Raw genomic sequence first — 16,633 nt, 5'->3', positions numbered from 1 at the left:
TCACAGCTGTCAAAGCTCTTTTTTAAGATCTTGTAAAATTATTGGGTTATTAAATGGCCAATACATCCACATTTTTGTCATGGAGCTTGTAGGCGTAAAGCAGGAAGAAAGAAAACACATCTGCGCACTAACGATAATCTTAATGCAGGAACACGTGCTGCATGTTGACAAGGCCGCGCAGGGATTATTTTCACATCGACCTGACCCAGGCGCGGGATTGTTTTCACAAACCTCGATGCTGGACGGGTCAGGCCGTCATCTGCGGGTAGCACACCCTGATATTTCTGGCCTCGCTCGCTGCGAGCGGGTCGCAGACAGATATTTCTGGCCTCGTTCTTTGCGCGTTTATCCGTCATCCATACCGAATAATGCAAAATCTTTGCGTGTATACACGTCATCCGATGTGAACTGGTACAAAAAGGGAATAGGGTTTTTTAATTTCTCATTTTTATTCACTCCAGTTGTTCGTTTGTGTGAGGTGTTACCAGCAATTTTTTTTTATTTTTTTTTAGTAACTCAAGGCCCCTACGTACTTCCCAGATATCCCCCCTTCTCCCCCACCCCTCCCCTCTATATTCAACCCCCCCCCCCCTAAATAAAAAAAAGTAGAATTAAAAAAGTGTTTAAGACCTTCAATAACAAAAGCAAATTTACGTGCTTGATAAAGAATTTGATGGTTAATTTCAGTTAGTAATACCTTTTTCCATTTTGGGTACATTTTATTTAATTTTTACAAATGAAAGAATAATGTGCTGTTTGAAATAATGGCTATAAAAATATAAATAAATTCACATGGCAGATAAATTGATTTAAAATTACTTTCAAGTTTATTCTTCAACCCACCAAATGTACTCATAAAATTGTGGGAAAATTGGAGGGTTGTCGAAAGAACAACCAGTATTTTAATATAATTTGCTTGGCTCATCTTAAAAAAAAAAATGATACAGTACAACAAATATGTTGTAATAAATTCAGTTAAATACTGTGACTAAAAGTTGAAGCAAATACTTTTCTCGAAGACCCTATTATGACCATAGTTACTAGATTTTGCCAGCAGAAATTTTGCCAACAAATAAACGCCTGTACATGTACACGTAAGGCGCATTTTACGACTTTCATTGGCTTTCTTGACAATTCCTGGTCGTACATTTTTTTAAAAACTTATTCATTATGTTTTTTTTTCTTCTTCAAATCAGGCCAACAAAACTATTTGTAAGTTCTTGAAAGGGAACATATCAGGTCTGAAATGCATTCAATTATACTTGTACAAAAGTCACTATTAAAGCCTTTGTTTTTTTGAAATAAATATGCATTAAAATGCATAAACTAAAATTGTGAAGAACTACGTGTTGTTTTTATTGTGAGGTGTCTGATGGAGATTTGATGGCAGTGTTTTGCATTTTGTTAAAGAAAAACCGTTAGGGGAGGAGGCACAGTGATTGGTGGTCTTCATTTTCTAGAGGAGCATTTACTGTGTCAGGTCATAGTTTAAAAAAAAAGTTCGAATGCACGATAAGCTCTGGCCGTCTTGCATGAAATTATACAATTACTCACTTAGTCGTGATTGTCAATTGAAGTAAGAATTTCCCATGTTGTTGAAAGTCACAATGCAAAATAACAGTGACCTTCATAATGCAATTGTATCCTCACTTGTACGCCCTGAGACCCGTAATAATGACACAGGGCCAGAGGCAGGGGTGATGTATAGTGACAGGTGTATGGAAGCCCCCTAACTTCCTTAGTTTGTAGCCCACACAAACAATCTTTGTCAAGTATTTAATGTACTTTGTTTGCTTTTTGGACAGTTACAAGTTGGTACTAACAGTTTTATGGGTGAGTTAGGGGGTTCGTTTTTGGTCAATTTTTTTGGTGGACCGACCAACCGATCAACTGACACCGGAGTGACTTATAGAAGCTCTGCTGCCAGAGTTCAAAATACAACAGGCTTTGTCGCCAAATTTGAGCAGAAAACGGGACGCATCACCTGAATTGCCGAGACCCAAATCTTGCATTTTTAAATACATGAAAAAAGTAGTGGAGTTCTTTGGATGTGACAGCAAAGTTGCTCGGTTAAAAATCTTCGTCTCGACTGGCATAGATATTCATCAGGTCCTTGCTGCTGTGGGTAATACCTCAGGTTGCAAACTAATTGTTCAAATGTGAGCAGCAGTGATTTAATGCGGCACAGCGTCAATCACCACCTGTCCTGGGTAGGGAAGGCTGTGACAAGCAGTGATGTGATGCGGCACGGTATCAATCACCAGCTGTCCTGGGTAGGGAAGGCTGAGCCTGCGTGAGTTAGGCTCAGTGCCGTTTCTGTTTCTTCAAGAGGGAATCCCTGAGCGCAATCTGTAAGAAAAAGAAACAAAGTTTCAGAACAACTTGGGGGCTGTTGGAAGAGGTTGTCGAGGACAAGGATGTAGATGAATTGAGCCATAAGTCCAGTCACAAGTCTAGTCACAGTAAATACCAAGCCAAGTCACAAGTAAATCACAAGTAAATCACAAGTCCAGTCACAAGTAAATCACAAGTCCAGTCACAAGTAAATCACAAGTCCAGTCACAAGTAAATCACAAGTCCAGTCACAAGTCCAGTCACAAGTCCAGTCACAAGTCCAGTCACAAGTAAATCACAAGTCCAGTCACAGGTAAATCACAAGTCCAGTCACAAGTTGATCACAAGTCCAGTCACAAGTAAATCATAAGTCCAGTCACAAGTCACTCACAAGTCCAGTCACAGGTAAATCACAAGTCTAGTCACAAGTAAATCACAAGTCCAGTCACAAGTAAATCACAAGTCTAGTCACAAGTAAATCACAAGTCCAGTCGCAAGTAAATCACAAGTGAAGCATGATCTACTGTTCATGCAATGACAAGTCTTGTAAAGCATTGTGCTAGCTATTGCTCAATGCAACTGTTCCACGATGGGTTATCTGAACAATAGCTAGCACAATGCTTTCGCCATTGAAGGGGGCCTTCGTGATAGAATTGATTGCATGCCCAGATTGGTCTACAGGGGAAAGATATGAAAGCAACTGCTTTTTACCTGTTTATCGCGGAACGACCTTTTCGTCTTGACCCTGACACCAATCTTCTGCTTGACCATCATGAAGGGTTTCTTCTTCTTCTTCTCCTTGTTGGTGGTGCTGGCATTGGGGTTCATCCGACCTTTCTTAGATCCATACTTTTTCCTTCCCTCCCGGCCGGCCTAAAACAAAAAAAACCAGGTATACTATTTTTCAGGAATATCCAACACCGTCTGTACATATCAGTCTTAGACTGTCCTGACAGTTGTGAGAGAGGCTGCCATTATTCTTTTTTACGGGGGGGGGGGGGGGGGGGGGGGGGGGGGGGGGGAGAATTGATTTTTCTTACCATAACGGTAGCTAGTCTTGCCTCTTTGTCATGTCTCGGCCTACTGTTGATTCCCTCAATTCTATTAAGTGACAACACTTCACCACTAGACGGATAAAAAGACAAAATAAATCAACACAACTTTCAAACGAAAGGTAACAAATCAAACAATACAGTTTTGTAATAAAAACTGGTCAGCAAAACAGTTCCATTTTGAAGTGATGCGACGTCTGTTACCTTTTTTCGTCGTCTATTTCCACATGTTTCCTTTTAGTTCCTCGCTTGTTGCTTTTGGATCCCTCCAGTTGCTTGGACAGTTGGTGCACTTTGATGTCCTTATAAAAAAAAATCAAAGTTGAACAAGAAACTGACTTAAACAGGGTTTGAACCTGCGACCTCAGATTACCGTACCTGTGCTCTACCAACTGAATTATCCAGCCCTATGTTGGCGGCTCCCCATTTAGTCAATCTTTGTAATCAGCCATTCAAGCATCATTAAAGCATGTCTTCAAATGATTTTTTATTTGTTGGATAGGTAGTTTGTTATTCATAATCACTCTTGGAGGACGACTGCATTAAGTGGTGCATCGGAATTAAAAGAATCTATATCTCAGGCATGCAACTGGGAAGTCACAAAAAAAGAGGAAATTCAAATCTTTCCAAGACTTTGTACAGTGTTTTTCTATTTACAATGGCACGAATGGCAAGTCAAAAAAAAGAAAAGGAAATCAGCTGATCTGAAAAAAAGTTGCATGCCTGATACCTGATTCAAACCAGTCACCCGGTCCCGGCCAGCTCGGTGGTCAAGTAAAAGGATGTATGTACTAGTAAGCAGGAGGTCATGGATTTTTTTCTCACAATCACTGGAGGGCAACACTGAGTACACAGTTTTTATTTATAAACTACGCCGGTGAAGAGCAAAACAAGATATTGAATTTACATCACCCCGACGCAAATTCCATCTTATGAACAAAAATTTATAGATGCCAGATGTAACAGGGACAGGACAAAAAAAGTGGACCCCTAATTTATAGAATGGCCAAGCTCCTTGAAATTGAGCCTATGAAGATCAGTAACAAGCAAAAATATCCATTTTCAAACCTTACTTTAAAGTCTTGCTGTGTGAGCAGTCTGGTCTGGCTTATGGCTGTGGCTCTGGCTTTCTTTTCCTCGGCCGTTAAGCTCTCAGCGGGATTGCTTTCTTCATCTTCTTTTCCCTCCGTCTCCTCGTCGCTAGAATGAACAACATCATGCCAGCCTCCTTCGCTGTCATCGGAATCGCTCTCCTCCGAGTCTTCGTTTTCTATTAAGTAAAAAAAAATTCCACAATGTTCCTTTCTATACAAGAATTTAGAAAGCACTCCAAACTTGCAATGTACAGATGTGATTATCAATAAACCATATTCATAAATATCTGAGACAGTTTACCTATTCCTCAAATTAGGTTTTGCCCTTCACTGACGTATAAACACTGTTTACTCAGTGTGTTACCTCCCGAGTGAAAGTTGGAAAAAAATTGATCGGGTGGGACTCGAACCCATGACCCTCTGCTTTCTAGTGCAGATGTCTGAAGGGCAAAACCTAGTTTGATTAACATCACCCCGACTCAAAAAAAAGCAAAAAAAATTCCATCTGACCTATTCCTATTAGTCGAGGGCTCATCACGTGGGTGATTTTGAACGGCCCAAAAAAATAAAATTGATGCAGAGACCATCTGGCAACATCTATAAGCAGATTTAGACTTCTTCCAATGATGCACTGCAAACAATCTTGCCTTTGAGTCCAACATGCAAATTTTAGGACTAACCTTCTTCTCCAGTCTGATCTTTCAGCACCTCAGCGCCCGGAATAAAGTCCTGGGCCACCAGCTCACCGTACTCCTTGGCTCTGATCTCTCTGCTGTGCTCAGTTGGTTTGCCCTGAGATTGAAAGATGGAGGGAAAAAATCAATGTACAGAACCTGCATAATCCAATATCATGAAATTGCTTAACAATTAGCAGAGAACTTGTGCTGACTGCAGAAGAGACATTCTTTCCACTGAGTTTATCAGGAATTCGGATGATCCACAATGGAGTGCGCCATCAAGAGTTTGCCACGGAGAGTCAATTTTTCAAGTTTACGGTTGACAAAACATGGTCCATTTGAATGAGTGTCAGTAGACAACTTGAGCTAATTTGTTATAGATTGAGGCATAGGGTTTGCTGCCGCCTTATGAAAAATACCATATTGATAAAAAGAAAAGGCCAAACATAATGCTCGGTTTAATGGCATATTCCTTTGTTATAGTTCAACCCTGGACCTTATTTTATGATTTGACTTGTGAAGTAGTCAGGACTCATAATGTTATCTGATTTGACAAGAAGTCTGGATAGATCATCTCCCTGACTCACCCTGTCTTTCTTGTGCAGCATCTCCGGGTTGATGCCCCTGAAGAGCGATATGAGGGACCTGGCCGCAGACACCACGGCCTTGTTGCGGTAACTCTTGTACTGCACCAAGTCCTGGAGCAGGTCCGCGCCCATCGCCAGGGGACAACGACTGCAGATTTCCCGCACCGCGTTCAGGCTGCAAAACAAAAATGTGGCTTTAAAAGGAGTTTTACTCCAGCAATCATTGAGAAGAATTACACAAGTTCTCATGTACACTAAAAAAACATACACTCTTGTTTTACTATACACTCGAGGACAATGCTTTGTGTTTCCCTTTGTCCCTGTAATATAACACTCTCCTACAGACTAAGCACACAAACTTACTACAGAGGACCGTTTCCAACAAAAGACCAAACTCCCGAGGACTGAAAGGATCTGTTGTTCTCCCTTTGTGTGTCGGTCCTCGGGGGTTATGTAGAACACGTACATCCATAATGTTCACACAAATTCTTTCCAAATTTCAACTCGCAGTTTTATCGTTTTGTGGTTCTCGTGGGTAGATTACAATGCGCCATCTACGGTTTCTATGTGGAGTTCATAGCATGCGAGTTTTTTGTGTGTACAAGAACCATCTAAAATTGTACAAGTTTGATGTTGGGCCATTTTTGAAAATTTGGATTACTCTGCAGTTTCGGTTTAGTCTCTGGTCTGGAGCAATATAAGGAGCTTATAAAGCCTATTACATAATCTTGTCATCGAACTCTCATCAAGTTATCCCAAGTCATCATCACATCTTCATATGAACTGTAACAAGGACATGTTTGCCATCGTGTCTCTTGACTTTGTTTTGACTTGTGATTGTTTCAACTGCAACTCTGCTTTTAATGTTACAACAAAATGGACAAAAGGGACTTCAGGTTCCTGTAGCGGCAAAGAACATGCATTGCCACAGTCTCTCAAGTCTGAATGCCACAAATCAATCAAGTCAGTGCCCAGAGCGCGAAGCTGGAATCACAGCCAAGGTTTCAGAAATGGCTTACACGTTTGAAACATAAGCCGCATCTGAATTAGATGGCTACAGCTGGGGATTACAGATGCGCCTATGGAAGCGGCTGACTCCACATCCCATAGACACATGTGTTATTGCTAGCCACAGCCATTGTAATTTGGATGCAAGCCTTACCCGACAGCCATGACGTCATTGGAGTTTCTCTCGGTGACAAAGTTGTTGACGATGGTTCTGACCAGGGTCTCTATGATGTCTGGAGGGACAAGCTGGTGGGTGGACTGGGCAGCGAACAGAAGGATCTTGGTGACCTCTGGGGTATGGCAAAACAAAAACAGAAACTTGTGATGAATTCAAGATTAAGTGGTTGATAGTTTCGTTTGCTGCTGTGTTTTAGTACTTGTCACTGTAGCACTTTAAGTAACTTTTATATTTTTATTTTAATATTTTCATTGCCTATTTATAGCTTTTATTGTGAGGCGCTTTGAGGTATTTTTACATAAAGCGCCATATAAATGCCTTTATTATTATTATTATTATTATAGATCGGGAATGATATCTCTGTTTCAAAAGCCATGGTCTGAAAGGAATTACTTTACTGCACAAGACAAACTCTGAGAAGCCATAATCACAAGAACAAGCCGAAAACTAAAGAAAGAAACTAAAACTAAAACTTTCTTCGCTCCAAAGTAAAATTGGTGAGGGTGGCTACTCTATTTCATTTCATGAAGAAATTTATAAAGAACATTTTTGTTTGGCTTTGGTAAAGATGGTCACTTGACCAAATAAGAAATTCACACAAGCAAATTCAAATTGGAAATCAGGCAAAAAAAAAAAACCCAGCAAATAAATATCTTTCATGGAAATTTCCGTATTGGGTTTTGCCAATCAATTTTGGTGAAGAGCAAAACTAAACGTTAAACAAATTATGATTATTATACCTATTAACAAAATTATGTAAAACTGCATAAATATAACGAATAATCCAGCTCCAGGAGTGACAAAATGTGCACAACGAATTTTCAGCATAAAAATATTAGAAAAATTCCATCAAAAGCCTCAGATTACAAAATAGTAGAATTCTCTTTCAGGGTAAGCAGATTTGACAATTCTGTCGAAAGCCACAGACCACAAACTTTGGCTTATCAAGTTTACTTATTAGAAATATGAGCGTCTACCTCTCTGATGCGGCTGGACAAACCGTTGCAGGAAGGGGTAGAAGTTGAAGAGGAACAGCTCGTGGATTCCCACTAACCGGGAGACCAGGTTCATCATCATCAGCTTGACCTCAAACCGCTCGTTGGACGACTCCAGCTGACGGAACAGCTTCTCGGCAAAGTCTGAAGAGGAGAGATTTCAATAAGGAATTTGGTCAAAATCGGACAGGGTAGAAGGCTGTAGCGGCTCGCCTTTCATGTCCAACAACAACTATGATTTGAAATTCTTGACTGGCCATTCGTTGATATCCAATTCCTAGTGGGTTCGAGTACTGTCGGGGTTATCAAGTTCCATCTAATCTACATTCTTCTCAGGCTCTATGGAAACTCTGAGCACTACAAATAATGCCCCCCAAAAAATCTCATCAGTTTTTGCAGTATCTACTCCCACATTGGATATGCCATGTTCCATCATGTTGCCTACTGAAACAGGGGCCGATTTCACGAAACTGGTCTTATCTTGCAACTCATCTTAGGACTTAAGACGAGTCCCCGCTGTAACTCTAAGATGGATCTTAGCTAAGAGGCGTCCTCAGACAGAAACTCGTCTTATCATGCAACTCATCTTAGGACTTAAGACAAATCCCCGCCCTAAGATCAATCCTAGCTAAGACGCGCATCCTCAGACCAATTCACTAAACCCATCTCAAGCAAGACGCATCAAAACTACCAATTTGATGGCTGTTTCATGTTTGTTGTTACTGCTTAACGAAACAGTGGTTGAAAAAGCAACGCACAAACCCAACTTCCTGCATGCATGCATAGAACACAAACTTTCGCCAGAAAAATTACTCTACTCAATAAATTTCACAAGTAAGGTAGCTCTACACAAGATGCGATAGAGTCATTCTTGCTCCCCGTTTCATTACTCTATTTCAAAAAGTCGACTAGGTGTTGGTGTATAACTAAATTTTCTAAATAAGCTATACTTATTTCAAACAACCCACCTATCAGAAATCTTTTCAAATCTATTTCTACAACAGTTTTCTTCCTCGACTATAACTGTAGGCCGACACTCGTCTTTAACGGCAATGATTTCCAGACGATATACAAATTAATGCACCCATTAATGCGATAAGACGACCCTCAGAAAGATCTTAAGATAAGACGAATTCAGCCGCATTGCTAAGGAAGTTAGGACATGTTGAACGCATCTTAAGTTTGGTGAAATCGATCCTAGGATGAGTCACGAGTTAAGACGAGTTACCCTTCCTAAGATGCGTCTTAACATTTTGTGAAATCGGCTCCAGGCCATTCTTCTGTAAGCATGTAAGAGCCTAAATTAATATTTTTGCACCTCATCCAAACGTTCAATTAAACTTGTGAGGGATAAAGCCCACGTAAAGTAATAGTGGACTGAGCTCTACTTCCCTCATTCCTTCAAAAGTGTCAGGGTTGATAATACTCACCTTGTGGATCATGAATCAGGTGCAAGGCCGAGAAGTTGAAGGAGACGGCTTTCTTTTTCTTCTTGTCTTTCTGTAAGTGTTACCAAAACAAAAGGTCGAGTCATTGATAGGGCTTGAGATGTCTGTGAATGATGTAGTACATGTATACATGTGCAATGTACATGGAGCTAGCAAACACTATTTATTCCACATCAAAACCATTCTACATACAACAATAAGGCTAAACGACTTGTCTCAGCCAAAGAAATGTTTTAAGCATAGAAAACAGTTGCTTAGCACAAACGGTTATGCCAATATGTCATGTAATATCTTTTGTTTGTAACTGGCTTAAACTTTTTTAACCTAGGAATTAAGGACATAAGGTAGTCAGGTTGGCGTGGGGAGTCAGGTTGGCATAGCAGTACTTTCCTCGCCTTCCACCGCTGTGACCCGGGTTCGAATCCTGCCTGGGCCAATACATGGATTGGGTTTTCAGTCCCTGCCTGATTACGTGGATTTTCCCCTGAATATTCGTCTGGGGTTTTCCTCCCACCTCTAAAACTGTAATTTCTTCTCATTGTCTGCTAGGCCTTTTTTTTTACCTGCAATATTTTAATAGGCATTGTTTTTGGACTGCAAAATGAAATTTTGCCCTGTTTTGCATTTTCTGGCATAATGTGAGATACCACATACATTCACTGTAATTTTTTTTCTCTAACACAACTGTTGAGTTCTTATTAACCTTTTCCAATCATGCCAAAGCACTTATCGACATTCTTAACCAAATTTTAGTCATACCTTGAGGACTTTGAGAGCCTTTTGAGTTTTCCGTTGCCTTTTTCTGGTCTTCTTGTTGACGCGTTGGGCCATCATTAACGTTCTCTGATTGGGCGCGTCATCCTGTACAATGTAAGTTTTAAAATGTTAACTTTTCAACTAGGGAATAAATGTGCACTTGGCCGGTTTTAAACAAGTATGTTTAAAACCGACAACCAGGTCCCAAGCTAGTATTAAATATACTTGTTTAATACCAGCCAAGTCATATGTTGTGTCCTTGGGCAAGCCACTTCACCCATACTCAGGTTTCTCCACCAAGCTTGGCCGGTATTAAACATGTATGTTTAAAACCTACAACCAGGTCCCAAGCTAGTTTTAAACATATTTGTTTAATACCGGCCAAGTCATATGTTGTGTCCTTGGGCAAGCCACTTCACCCATACTCGTGTTTCTCCAGCCAGGAGTATAAATAAGTACCGGCATTACCTGGGAGTAACCTGCGATGGACTAGCATCCCATCCAGGGAGATTACAAATATTCTCAGCCATTTTATGCCAAGGAAACTGGAAATAAATGTCAGCTTGATGGGCCGTATTGCCTGGTCACAGACTTTACTTTTTACTAACAACAATATTCACTAGATGTCTGTTCAAGGTGAATCATCATTAATTTTTTTTTTGGGGGGGGTTGGTGGTTAAATTATTCAAATGATTGTACTCACATCTGAATCACTATCGCTATCATCGTCCTCCTCAGCATTAGTGCCTAAGAAAAATTTCAAAGCCGCCACAACAATCTATTCCACACAAAAAAACCCAAATTATTATTATTTTTATGCAAGATTCGACAACCACAAGACCAAATGCAAATTGAGGTGAAGGCTACATGTACATTAATTTGTTGGTAGACATACTCTTTGGAATGTTGGGAGACGAGTAAAGGCCCAAGGTCAACTTGAAAATTTGAAAGGGCTGGTCTAGTCTTTAAGGTAGTTTTTTAAAAATAAAATCGAAAGAACAATTCAGGAAATGTTAAACTTGTCCAACCATTAGAAAACCACTCACCTTGGTTATTTTTGAGAAGCAAGCTGTAACAATGACATTAACTGTCTTGGCATCTCGCCTGCAACAGATGAACAAAAAAAAAGAAAAGGGTTCAGGACAACTCAAGACCAAATCATGATTAACTGAGAAGTTTCAGTTTTGATAAATTTCTGTAGGAACAAAAACACTTACTAAAGAGTCAGTAATGTATTACGGATAATTTTGCTCAAATTCTGCATCAGTCAACTTTCCTTTATAATGAAATTAAAATCACACTTGCAAACTCCACAGAAGTTAAATTAGTTTGGGGGATAACAGATTACTCTTTGTAAAATAGGAAGTTGTAAGGTACCCACCAGATATTTTTCCTGTACAGTTCTATCATGACATCCAGTGACATCTTCCCAGCAGCTACGTTGCTCTCCCTCAGCATAGTGTACATGAAATTTTGCAGAGTCTGTCAAATAAATACAAAACATTAATAAACAAGTCAGGTGTGTTTACAAACACAAATGCCCCGCAACCGTGACTGTTCCTATGACATAACACCACTCTTTTAACATCAACTTACATGTACATGTACCTTGGTCACATGGAACGTTCATTGACAGCATTAGTGTCTTCTGTAGGTTTTATATGAATTAATCCCTAATCCCTATGATCTCAGGATAAATACAAGATTTCTATTGTTTTAGCCACTGTGACCTTGACCCTTGACCTTTCGACCCCAATGCGATAGGCCTATTTGGATTACCAAGAACGATCCACAAACCAAATTTGAAGTTCACATGTAAAGTATTTCTCAAGTTATCGTGCTGACAAAATTTCTTTTGTTTTAGCCACTGTGACCTTGACCCTTGACCTTTTGGCCCCAAATGCAATAGGCTTCTTAGGATTGCCAAGAACAATCCACAAACCAAATTTGAAGTTCATATGTAAAGTATATCTCAAGTTATCACGCTGACAACATTTCTTTTGTTTTAGCCACTGTGACCTTGACCCTTGACCTTTTGGCCCCAAATGCAATAGGCTTCCTAGGATTGCCAAGAACAATCCACAAACCAAATTTGAAGTTCATATGTAAAGTATATCTCAAGTTATCGTGCTGACAAAATTTCTTTTGTTTTAGCCACTGTGACCTTGACCCTTGACCTTTTGGCCCCAAATGCAAAAGGCTTCTTAGGATTGCCAAGTACAATCCACAAACCAAATTTGAAGTTCATATGTAAAGTATTTCTCAAGTTATCGCGCTGACAAAATTTCTATTGTTTCAGCCACTGTGACCTTGACCCTTGACCTTTCGGCCCCAAATGCAAAAGGCTTCTTAGGATTACCAAGAGCAATACACAAACCAAATTTGAAGTTCATATGTTAAGTATTTCTCAAGTTATCGCGCTGACAAGATTTGTCCGGACACACACACACACCCACCCACCCACACACCCACCCACACACCCACCCACACACCCACCCACGGAAGGACAAGGCGGAAACAGTATGCCCCTTCGGCTTCGCCGCGGGGCATAAAAAGTCACAAAAACAAAAATAATGACTGGTAGGTCTAACTTTTTTTAAAAGTTACTGAAAGATATAACTCAAAAGATGTTAATTTGAGTACTCTTTCTTTACGTTAGAGTGAGCCAAGTATGTGCATAACATATGACATTGTAGCTGGAACCTATTGGGCTCTTGTCCTCCAAGTCGAGCAAAATGCAAGAAAAGGGGACTCACACACAGGATTAAACTCAAAAGGAAGCTCTTATTTAGTTCGCCAAACGGACTCTGCGGTCAACTCGCCGCACTGCCATCAGAACTGCAACTGCTGATTCCCAGCATAGGCAAGCAATCAAGCACAGCTTCACAAAATGTATTACATTGTAACAACTTTAGCCCCGGTGTCTAGCCAAACCCTTCCCGTGTGTCTGAACAAATGAAACCCACTTAAGCATTTATAGAGCCTATTTCTGGACCGCGCGCTACTAGCCAGACAAAAGAACTAGGTTAGCGCACATGTGACCCAACGCACCGCCTGACCCTCCGACAGCGGCTAGTGAACAAAACAAAAGCGACAACAAAAGTGCTATACAAACTGTCTGTTACATCATTCAAATACACCAATTTTGTGCTCCATCAGTGGTAAAACGTATTCTCTTTATCCACTTTCTTACAGCACATCATTCGCAAATCCTCTGAAATTCTCTTCTCTGAAATCCTCAAACTACAGTCTGTTAATTTCTGATTGCTGCCTTCAACGGAACAATCTTCACCCAAGAATGATAACTCACCGTATTGACTCTATTGTCTTTGTGCTTCTTGTTGATCCTCTTGATGTCGTTGACGAGATGATGGTACAGCATCTTCCTGAGAAGCTTGTCTTGGCAACGGAGGAGCTCAAAGAACAGCTCCAGGAGGCTGGTGGGCTCAATTAGTCCCTTGTTGCGAAGCAGGATCAAGCCTTTGCAAAACGTCTTAATTGATGAAAGAAAGAAAATATGATGCTACACAATCATCAATGGCATTCAACTATCATGAACAACTCTTTTTAACACACCAATACTACAATGTATTAAAATGTACAAATGAGAGATCTTTAAAACCATCAAGTGCTTAGGTAGTTTTTTGGCGGTGCAGGGAGTAACGGGCAGGGTGGTTTGAAGCGGTACAGGGACTCACAGGTTAAACTCAGTCACACCAGGTTTTGCTTATTGTGAAACTTTACTACAAATTGTCGAAGTAAAAACTTGAAAGCACCAAAGTGTCCAAAAAAGGTCATCAATCCCAAGGTTGTTGTCAATCACAACTCAATCACAACTCAGGTCCTAAGTAACAGATGCTGAACAATGAACAACTTTGACTTGAACACAACTTTCGCACAGTTCATCGTTCCTTGACTTGAAACAGGATGACGTGTGTGTACGTTGTAATTGACTTGTTAGGACTTGTGAGGATTTTCATTGCATCCCCGAAGCAAATGCTGCCGATTTTTGTTAATTAGAACAGAAACAAAAGTCACTTTTTGGCTCGAGAGATTTGGTGGATACAGCAGGTTTTAGCATGGTACTGTGAGAAAATCTAAATGCGAATTGGATGAAGCTTTTCAGTTGAATGAAAGTTAAATTTGAAATGAAGGCATTGAATTTCATCCACGAAAAGGAGACAGTAAGGCTGCATCCGAATCAGCTGTCTAGAGCTAGGTCTAGGTCTGCGCCCATTGAAAATACGCAGGGACGTGCTGACAATAGACGTAGCCGTAGCTCTGGAAGCCCGTTTCGGACACAGCCTGAGTTTCTTTTATACCATTCGCATGTCTGGGTCCAAGACTGTGCTATGCCTCTGCAGCAGGTCTATCAGCTGCTGTGGGTACCCGGCTAGCTCCTTTGGGTAACACTGCGACACCTATGAGATCAGTAAAAGACAAGACAAACCTGTTAATTCTACTTGCGCGCCGATTTTGATCATAAGCTTTCTCATTTTTCCGAATCCAAAACAGTGTAAGTACGTAGACTAAAATGGAACTTCAAGTTACACTGGCTAAGCTGTAATGTCTCAAGTCCATCAAGATCCTACAAAATTAGCTTTCTGACTTTGGAAGATCTATGGGAAAGAATTCCATATATGGACGTCACTTGATACCCTGTGTACAAACCCTATGAGACTGGTCTGAAAATTGTAAGTATTTTCTCACAAAATGCTTCAATATTTTTTCTGCTGAATTTCACTTTTTAGGACATGTTACCGCTTTCTGATGGCTGATAAGTCATAGCAGGGAAAAACTAGTGGCGTACGTTCATGGAATTTTTTCCGTTCTACGATAGTTAGCGAGGAAATAGCCTGTTTTTTTGTTAGTTACTTGTTCAGTTGAAATTTACTTAGAGAATATTTGAGAGTACATGTAGCACATGTGGGAAGAGTAAAATATTAGGGTTAATCCGACAATAAAGGATGATTTAAAAAAAATATTACTAAAGACAGGAATAATAAACGAATACTTTTGGTGAGTTCCTTTTTACCTGGCAGAAGAACATGACAAGCTCAGCCAGGTTCTTGGAGTGCTGAGTCGGTTTGAGCTGAAAAATCTGCAAGTTGGACTCATAGTGGCGATACTGCTGAAGGAACTGGAGAAGGAAAACAATAATTATCATATTAATGATAAAAAAAAAATAAGTGAATGAAGTTTATTTTTTGGGGCGTTGCTCACATTCGTCTCACATTCGTGTCCGTTTATGGTTTAACAGATAGTTTTAAAGGTTTTCAATGCATAGCTTCACGACCTTATCGTATTTTTAAAAATGTGTTGAACTTGGTTATAATGTAATTGTACACTCAATAAAAAATATACGCAGTGGCTATCATTTATGGCAGTCGATCATCGGGTTCCCTGACCTGACAATATCCAATGTCAGAATCTTTGGCCATGTTGGCCCTTAGAACCAGACTATCAACCAAATGGTTCTCAGACCTGATTTCCCTTTAAAAAAAATCCTCCAAAGCCACAGATCACGAAGAAAAAATTGAAATCGACTACAAAGTAAATAGTAGGATTTGATTAAAACGATAAAAGTAAAGAAAAATATTTAAAAAGAATATACAAAAAAAGAAGAAAAAAATTCACGCAGCACAGACATGACGGATCTGATCCCAGAACCTTAGGCATGTTTAGTCCAGTGTTTAAGATGTTCAACCAATCAAGCTTCCATACATGCGCGTGCGCCACAACGCTCTGGTTGGGTTGGCAATTATTACTAGGCCCTATATATAAATTAAATATAGAATATAAATGTCATGTGTGAAGATTTGAAATGCTGGTTTTGCAATGCCGTATACTATAATTATAAACAATATAAAAATCGCGTTACGGCTGCACTCAGCACTGCCGTAATGAATATGACGATAGCCACTAACTACGTTTTTTTCTTAATCTGCATCAGTGATCACCACTGACATGACTGATCACATCTTCCTGATAGGCTACAACAAAGCGAAAAAAAAAATTCTATTAGTATTTGTCATTCCTAAGTTACTGGTCATGCTGTTGCTGGCAACTTTTACAGCATGTTCAGATCTTTACTTGGTCAATCAAATTCATATCATCATCGATGTACTAGACCATCCAGAAAGGACGGTATTTCCGACACACATGGGGGCCCATTTTGAGACTAGTTTACTAACCTCCTCAATATACGACTGTGGGTCACGTTTGATGAGGTTCTGCAACTGTGGCAGATTGTTTGGGAGTTGATTTCTGTTCCTGTCGCTCATTTTCGTTCTTTAATTCTGAAAATCAAACATATAATTACTGGGGAAAAATGTGAGTTGCGATGTACACAAATCTCACGTGTTTCAGAATGTCGTAATAATACAGATCGTCAGGTCTCTCTCCTTGTTACACTTTCGTTTACCAGCAATAGGGGCTGGGTTGCAGACTTGTAGCTGTGTAACTATTGGCCGAAGAGGGCGCTATATTTAAAGGTAGTTTATG

At 40.0% G+C, this 16,633-nt stretch overlaps 1 protein-coding gene across 1 annotated transcript; it reads right to left on the bottom strand.

Annotated features, from left to right (window-relative positions):
• Positions 1–804: 804 nt before the first annotated feature.
• On the bottom strand, positions 805–16,553 carry LOC119733807 (protein SDA1 homolog). Its single transcript, XM_038207177.1, has 18 exons — positions 16,324–16,553; positions 15,165–15,269; positions 14,452–14,550; positions 13,440–13,622; positions 11,511–11,611; positions 11,176–11,233; positions 10,833–10,907; positions 10,133–10,234; positions 9,356–9,425; positions 7,908–8,069; positions 6,907–7,042; positions 5,745–5,919; positions 5,161–5,272; positions 4,460–4,656; positions 3,591–3,688; positions 3,375–3,459; positions 3,046–3,207; positions 805–2,349 (listed from the first exon to the last, which is right to left on the bottom strand). The coding sequence occupies exons 1-18, from the start codon at positions 16,411–16,413 to the stop codon at positions 2,305–2,307; spliced, it is 2,055 nt and encodes a 684-aa protein (XP_038063105.1). The 5' UTR covers positions 16,414–16,553; the 3' UTR covers positions 805–2,304.
• Between the last annotated feature and the right edge of the window lie 80 nt (positions 16,554–16,633).

This window comes from Patiria miniata, unplaced genomic scaffold (assembly GCF_015706575.1).
Source record: "Patiria miniata isolate m_02_andy unplaced genomic scaffold, ASM1570657v1 HiC_scaffold_26, whole genome shotgun sequence".
NCBI classification, from domain to species: Eukaryota; Metazoa; Echinodermata; class Asteroidea; order Valvatida; family Asterinidae; genus Patiria; species Patiria miniata.
The sequence above is the reverse complement of the archived record's forward strand: the minus strand, read 5'-3'. Positions and strand labels throughout refer to the sequence as shown.

Coding starts and splice junctions, on each gene's coding strand:
- LOC119733807 (XM_038207177.1), bottom strand. CDS start 16,413: ATGAGCGACAGGAACAGAAATCAACTCCCAAACAATCTGCCACAGTTG. Junction 7,043..7,907: donor TGTCCAGCCGCATCAGAGAG/GTAGACGCTCAT, acceptor GCCATACCCCAG/AGGTCACCAAGATCCTTCTG. Junction 2,350..3,045: donor GGTCGTTCCGCGATAAACAG/GTAAAAAGCAGT, acceptor TTTTTCTTACAG/ATTGCGCTCAGGGATTCCCT.